This window comes from Gekko japonicus, unplaced genomic scaffold (assembly GCF_001447785.1).
Source record: "Gekko japonicus isolate JY-2015 unplaced genomic scaffold, Gekko_japonicus_V1.1 scaffold543, whole genome shotgun sequence".
In the NCBI taxonomy this organism is placed as follows: domain Eukaryota; kingdom Metazoa; phylum Chordata; class Lepidosauria; order Squamata; family Gekkonidae; genus Gekko; species Gekko japonicus.
In genome coordinates, this window is record NW_015160225.1 from 843,911 (window position 1) to 851,870 (window position 7,960).

The window sequence follows — 7,960 nt, forward strand, 5'->3', positions numbered from 1 at the left end:
CCCTTGATCCATCGAGATCAGTTCTGTGTACTCTAAGTGGCAGTAGGTCATAGGGAGAGGACTCTTCCAACACTTAATACCTGATCCCTTTTAGCTCGAGAGGCCAGGGACTGAATGTGGGACCTTCCGCACGCAAAGCTGATGCTCGACCACTGAGCCAGGGACCCTCCACAATCTCCCACCTGCACTGTGAAGTACAAAAGCTCATTCCACCACCTCATTCTCCTGCATGTGCAAACCAGGCCTCAGACCAGCAGGTTCTTGCAGGAAATAAAATGGCAAAAAAGAGAAAAATATCAGAAGGCATGTAGATGGGAGAAGGGGAAATTATCCCAGATGTTCTCAAGCCAGAAATCATCTTGCTGACATCCATCCGCGCCAAGGTAAATGAACAATATAGGAATTGTTCCACGCATCAGCAGAGGTGGTAAAGCATCCTCAAACCCTAATCTTGGACCTCTGTGCTCCAAACTCCTAAATTCTGCAAGTGAAACTCTTCTACATGTCACAGGAATGCAATTCAACTTGGCTCACCTGATTTGGGTTCTGTAATAGTAGTCGTTTTTCCCCTCTTAAATAACCCCCAGGAATGGTTAAAGCTTTTTTTTTGGTATGACCAATTCAGACTTGGGTAAAGGCAGATCAACAGGTGTGTGTAGAGGGAAGGAGACTGAAGGCCAAAAGGACTGAAGGTTCAAAGACGACACTCATCTCTCAACTCTTAAACGAGTCCCACGTTCTAAGCATTCATCCCAACAGTTCCTAATTTCTCTCTCCGACTTCAGCCAACAGAATCGTTGCAACTCTAAAGCCAAGTGACTTGGTCCGCCTGGTCCAACCTGGCCTACTCTGACTAGCAGACCTCTCTGAGTCCTCGGGCAGGGGTGTTTCAAGAAACTTTTAAGTGGAGGTGCAGAGGACTGAACTGGTCTGCAAAGCGCGGGCTCTAGCACCAAGCCGTGGGCACTTCTTCAGGACTTCCACCGTACTCTGCTCCCTTCTCAGCAAACTGGCTGTACTGCGGCTACAGTGGAGCTACGCCACACAAAAAGGGGGGGGGGAGTGCCCTGCCTCTCTGCGGTTCTGGTGTTTCTCGGGCCGAGTGCACTCATGCAAAGGGGAGTGCGGGCAGGGGGGGAAGGCGACGGCAGAGTCCCCCCCCCCCGAATGCAACGACGAGCCTTCGCTAACGGACAAACACAACAGGAACACTCGGCGGCCCACGGAGTGTACTCCTGCCGAGTGCAAGCGAAAGAAAAAATCTCGGGGACCCCCCCCCACTTCACCGTTGGGTACGAAGGTGGTCAGAAACACTGAGCGAGCCGGAGAAATGGCTCTGAAGGCGCAGAGCACAAAAGCAGGGCGCGTGGGTCAAGCGGAGGGTGGCGAGAAGGTGCTCCCGTATCGGGGGGCGGGGGGAGCGGCGAGCGGGAATCGTGTCTCATTGTACATAGCCCAGGTTCTCCATCTCATTCTTGTACCGCTGCTCGGACACTTTGCTCTTGTGCTGTTTGCTCTCCAAGTGCTGCCGGAACTCCATCTCCTCGCTGGCGCCGGCGTTACACATGGAGCAGTAGAACTGGCCGCTGGGGGTGACGCACATGGCGAGGTCACGCGGGATCCGCTGGCGAGAGCGCGGGTTGAAATAAGGGCCTGCGAGGAGGAAAGAGGAAGAAGACAGTGACGTTCGGCGTAGGAGGAGACAGGGAGCTACGGAACCAGGGATGAGAACCCGCCAAGAAGAGGCGAGGACAACCTTGGGGCGAGATAGCCGGTAATTGCCCTCTGCACATCCACACCCATTGGCTGTTCTGATCCCTGAAGGGCACATTCAACCTGGAAGGTGTCACATGAAGGGAAGAAAGATGGCCTACCTGAGACAGGGGGCATCCACTGAAAAGGCCCTGTCCTTTACGACATCTGCCTCCCCTCATCGTCCGGGCCTATGTTCAGTGGATTTTGTGTGCGTATGTCCTGACCTGGATGGCCCAGGCTAGCTTGATCTCATCAGATCTTGGAAGCTAAGCAGGGCTGGCCTTGGTTAGAATTTGGATGGGAGACCTCCAAGGAAGTCCAGGGTCACTATGTAGAGGCAGGTCGTGGGGAACCCACCTCTGAACGTTCTCTTACCTTGAAAACCTTACAGGGTCACCACTGAATCGGCTGCAACTTGATGGCACGTTCCACCACCACCACCAGACTCCATTCAAATGTTATCTGGACTGGGAAGTGGGGTAGGCAGGCTGTATTTAGACTGGCCCGGGTGTTTTTTTAAAGACAGATTCGAGTCCAGTAGCACCTTAAAAACCAACAATATGCTAGACAATATGGGCATAATATTCTGTGCAGCTGCCCGTGCAGTTATAGCTAAATTTCGGGAAAATGACAAAAGACCCACTATATCTGATTGGTTCTTAAAAATTCAGGAATATTGTATAATGGACAAGCTAGCAGATTCTTTGTTACCAAGAGATACTGATCTATATAATTCAAATTTTGTTAAAATTTGGTTTCCGGTTCTTGAATACGTTGCCTCACATAAGGAATTTGAGCATATACTTGAAGCTATTAAGGTTGTATATTAATATCAGCCATAAAAGTTACATATGTTACACGCTTTCTCTCTCAATGCTAGCTACTATAGGTTGTACTACTGTCGTAATAACTGTTATATGTTTCAGTACCTGTTTCTATGCTTTAAAATGACTGTTAATGGGTTTTGGTTTTTTTGCGCGTTAGTCATGTATTTGGTTACAGCTATGCATGTATTTGAGGAGCTGCGGTGGCTCAAGTGGTTAAGACGCTGAACTGCAGGCTGCGGAAGGTCAGTAGTTCAGCAGTTCGAGACCCGAGTGTGCCACATGACGGAGTGAGCTCCCATCTCTAGTTCCAGCTCCTGCCAACCTAGCAGTTTGAAAGCAAGAAATTGCAAGTAGATAAATAGGTACCACTTCGGTAGGAAGGTAAAGCGTTCCATGCGCCTTGGTGTTTAGTCATGCCGGCCACATGACCACGGAAATGTCTTTGGACAGCGCTGGCTCTTCGGCTTTGAAACGGAGATGAGCACCGCAACCCTAGAGTCAGATTCGACTGGCTTTCGAGCAAGGGAACCTTTACCTTTATGTATGTATTTGGTTATTAAACACAATAAAGTAAAAAAAAACCCACCCAACACGATTGCCCTGACCTGGATAGCCCAGGCAAGCCCGATGTCGTCAGATCTCAGAAGCTAAGCAGGGCCGACCCAGGCAAGTACTTGGAAAGGAGGCCTCCAAGGAATATCAGGGCTGGGACTCAGAGGCAGATAATATCAAGCCACCTCTCTGAAATGTCCAAGCCCCACTAGGGGTTGTCAGAAGTCAACCATGACTTCCAGGCACACACACACACACACACACACACACACACACACACAATATTCACAAAAGCTCCCTTTGTCAGGCAGGGAAGAAGGAAGCTTTGATACTCAAAAGCTCACACCCCACCCCAATCTTGTTGGTCTCTAAGTTGCTACTGGAATCTAACTGTTCTACTGCAAACGATCATGGCTACCCTCTGAAACTGTCTTCGTAGAGAGCCAGTTTGGTGTAGTGGTTAGGAGCGTGGACTCTGATCTGGGAGAACCGGGTTTGATTCCCCACTCCTCCACTTGCAGCTGCTAGTGTGATCTTGGGTCACTCACAAGTTCTCTCAGTGCTGTTCTGCAAAGGGGAGTCCTCAAGAGAGCTCTTTCAGCCTCACCTACCTCACAGGGTGCAGGGAGGGGAAGGGAAGGGAAAGGAGATTGTAAGGCGCTCTGAGACTCCTTCGGGTAGTGAAGGGCAGGGTATAAATCCAATCTCTTCTTCTCTCTCTCTGAGCCAGTTTGGAGTAGTGGTTAAATGCGCGGACTCTAATCTGGGAGAACTGGGTTTGATTCCCCACTCCTCCACTTGCACCTGCTGGATGACCTTGGGCAAGCCATAGTTCTGGCACAGCTGTTCTTGAAAAAGAGCAGTTTCTGTTCAGAGCTCACTCAGCCCCACCTACCTCACAGGGTATCTGTTGTGGGGAGGGGAAGGGAAAGGAGTTTGTAAGCCGCTCTGAGACTCCTTTGGGTAGTGAAGGGCGGGGTATAAATCCAATCTCTTCTTCTTTCTCTCTCCTTTTTCTAGTTACTTTATGGGCAAACCAATTTGACCATTCCCCAGTAAAACGGGGAAGCCAACTGTCCATCTCCTGGAACGTTTATTAAAATTCGGCGCCTGAAATGCCTGGGAAAAAATAATTATTCCCACAACAGATGGCCTTGGAGGGTGGCTAACTTGCTCTGTCATTCTGTACGGCTGCAGCACAACCAGGACTCAGATCTAGTACCGCAGGAGTCAAACGACCCTGGTCTTGTGCCAAGGAAACAGAGCAGAAAATTGCCCCCGCTTGGAGCGGTGTCGGAGAAGGGCAGATGGTAAATTAAGATGCAAGGTGAGAAAGCAGAGCGAACGGACGGGCACAAAACTCCTGGCAACGGGGGATGTGGAGTGGATTAAGGCAGAAAGACAGGTGAGGGTCAGCTGAAGCCGGACTGAACGACTTGAGGGCTGTCGGCATGACAACGAGGAGGGGGGCGAAGTCCACAAGCCTCAAAGAACCATGAGCCACAAGAAAGAGAGCCACAAAAGCCCCGGGAGGCTCCACCATCTTTGCTACCTTCCAAACACCACATCTCTTGCCCTTTTTACCGGCCATTACTGCATACTGGAGAGCCAGTGCGGTGTAGCGGTTAGAGTGTCGCATGAGGGTCTGGGAGACCCCGGTTTGAATCCCCACTCTGCTCGCTGGGTACCCTTGGGCCAGTCACACATTCTCAGCCTAACCTACCTCACAGGGTTGTTGTGAGGGTAAAACGGAGGAGAGGAGACCAACTCAAGCCGCTCTGGGACCCCCTTGGGGAGAACGATGGGATATAAACTTGGTAAATAAGTAAATACACAGGCTGGCCCCAACCCAGCCAACTGAAAATGGCCTCTGTTCCCACCCTCTTCCAATCAGTCCCATAATGCTTAGGGGAGGCTACAGCCTAAGGGTTTGCAAGGAGCCCGTTGGGTGGTCAACCCGTACTTGGATCACCAGCTTCCAAGCACAAATCAAGAGCTAGCATGGCCCAGTGGTCAGAGCACCAAGCAAAGGAACTATAAAACCTTAGGCCAGTCATATGACCTTGTCCGATGCAGATGGCACTCCTTCCTCCTGCATTACCATCCTCACAACAATCCTGTGAGGTAGGTACGATCAGCCTTACTCGCTTTGCAGGATTGCTGTGAGGATAAGCGGAGGAAGGGAAGAACACGGACCCTGCCCCGAGTTCCTTGAAAGAAGGAAAGGATAAGGATTCTAACTGAGGAGATCCACGTAACTGAATGCTTCCCCCTTACAAAAACAAATTCCCTGCATGCAGAAAAGTAACACCTCAAGGAGAAAGGCAGCAGCTCGGCTAGAACCTGACATGCTTATTTGAAGGCTGTAGGACCTTTGTATAGCGGCAGAGGACTGCATTGAGTGAGTCGCCACCCACAGACTGAAAATGTACAGCCCACACAAGAGTTGACCTCTATGCCTGATCTTTGTGAGGCCACATCTTTAGGCTTGGCTGGCTGTTCTACTGTGCCCCTCTCCCTCTCTTTATTTTATCTCAACTGTACCATCGAGTAAAGTCTGGCGGGGCTACTGCAGGCCTGGTGACACTGTTTAGGGCAGGAGTCCCTCACCTTTTCAAGATTATGGACCCTTTTGGAATTCTGATGTAGTGTGGGCGCAGCCACAAAATGGCTGCCATGAAACAGCTGCCGCAGGAGGCAAAGCCAGCCACAAAATGGCTGCCGCAGCTTACTTCAGTCACACAGTGAAAATCTGTATGCTGTGGTGGCAGCTGCTGCTGAAGAAATGTTTTTAAAAATCTCCACAGCCACAAAAAAAGTCTTGTTGGGGCAAAAGCCCCACGTGGCCCTGCCCAGTTTCTTAAAAACACTTGGTGAACACCAGGAAAGGTATTGGCGGGCATCATGGCACCCAAAGGCACCACACTGGAGACCCTTGGTCTAGAGAGTGCAGTTACAGCTCACAGGACACCAGTTTTATTTCGTTTCATTTATACCCCACCTTTCTCCCCAGTGGGGAACCAAGATGGCTTACGGTGCTCTCCTTTCCTCTATTTTACCCTCACAGCAACCCTGTGAGGTAGATTAGGCTGAGAGGAGGCGAATGACCCAAGGTCACTCAGCAATCTTCCACAGTAGACAGGGGATTCGAACCCGGGTCTCCCAGATCCTCTGACACTCTAATAACTACATTACACTGCCTGTCACTCCCTGTTGGGCACCCTTCCTTTAGAGAATTTACTTAATCGAGGGAGCTGCGGACCTCAGTTTGCAAGACCTGGGAAAGGCTGCCGCCGATCGGATGTTTTGGAGGTCATTAATTCGTAAGTTCGCCATAGGCCACAAGTGACTTGACAGCACGACACACACATAGTTCATAGGGTCTCCACAACTCAGAAGCGACTTGACAGCACATAACACACAAGCACTCCTTAGCAAGACGTTCCAGAGGCACAGGACTATCACAGAGAAGTCCTCCCTCCTGGTCTCCCCCCTCGCCTCCAAGGCCACTAGAGCAGAGCCGGTCACTTTCTCAGCCATACTACCACACAGGGTTGTTATGAGGATCCAACAGAAGAAGGAAGAATCACGTATACCAGAGGTGTCAAACTCATTTGTTACGAGGGCCGGATCTGACATAAATTTCACTTTGTCGGGCTGGGACATGTGGTGAGGAGGAGGAGAGATTGGATTTATACCCCGCCCTTCACTCAGAGTGGCTTACAAACTCCTTTCTCTTCCCCGGCCACAACAGATGCCAGGTACCAGAGATAGAAAGTGTATAAAGGATAGCAGCTGATAAGCTCCAAGTATTGAGATATATCAGAGTGATAGAGGTAGCAAGCAGTTACTATAGATCACTTTGATCTGCTTGTCAGACCTAGCTGTCATGCTAGTAATCAGGTAATTACAGCCAGGTGTTTTCTAGCAGGTGTTACTCTTTCAGGGTTTGTTAGAGTTAGTGATTGCATCACCCTGTTAGAGATTGGCTGGGGTTTAGCATAATAGCTATCAGCTTAGTAAGCTGGATGGGGATTTAGTTCTCATAGACTAAGGCACGACATGCTGTTCCATAGCCTGTAAATATCTCTGTATATATTCACCTTTATAACTATATAAACTCTCCGTGCACCTTCATAACTGGTCAGTCTCCCGCTTCTTATTTACAACACCCAATACCAAGTTAGTGTATTCTCACTGTGAGGCCCCCTGGGCCGGGAGAGGAATGCAGAGGAAAACCCACATAGGCGGACTGGAGAGACAGCAGTGCAGTGCAGTGCAGTGGGCAGATGCTCCCACGATGCTTGACTGCTGCAGACGAGGTTGTTCTCCTGTGCTGAAGCCACAATGGAGTGGCTCCGCCCACTCCCCCCCAGCACTTCCTCCCTTGCACTAGTTGCTCACGGGCCACATAAGAGCCCTGGACAGGCCAGATCTGGCCCCCGGGCCTTATGTTTGACACCCCTGACGTACACCATTTCTGATTTGAAGGAAGCTGTCCAGCCTGGTCTAGTGGTTAGAATACGTGACTAGGATCTCGGAGACCCAAGTTAAAGTTTCCACATGGAGCTCACTGGAAGGAACCATGGGCCGATGACTCTCTACTTAGCCTAACCTACCTCATAGGGTTGTTATGGGGATCAAATGAAGCGGGGAGCAATGCCTGTTGCCCTGAGCTCCTTAGAGAGAGGGCAGAATAAGAATGTTAACAGATGGGGGAATTTCAGACAGGCGATAGATTCCGGAAGGGAACCGGTTCTCTAACGGGTTCTGGTCTGTCATTTCAGACAAAACCCGTTTGAGAACCGGTTCCCTTCCGGAATCTA

At 50.3% G+C, this 7,960-nt stretch overlaps 1 protein-coding gene across 1 annotated transcript in view; it reads right to left on the reverse strand.

The window, feature by feature from the left end:
- Positions 1 to 1,363: 1,363 nt before the first annotated feature.
- The window catches only part of ZMAT3 (zinc finger, matrin-type 3), a 25,920-nt gene continuing 19,323 nt past the window's right edge, over positions 1,364 to 7,960 (reverse strand). The window contains exons 4-5 of the mRNA XM_015411742.1: positions 5,279 to 5,294; positions 1,364 to 1,653 (exon numbers count right to left, since the gene is read on the reverse strand). Of these exons, the coding sequence (XP_015267228.1) occupies positions 1,442 to 1,653; positions 5,279 to 5,294 (228 nt within the window). The 3' untranslated portion in view covers positions 1,364 to 1,441. The remainder of the gene's footprint in view (positions 1,654 to 5,278; positions 5,295 to 7,960) is intronic.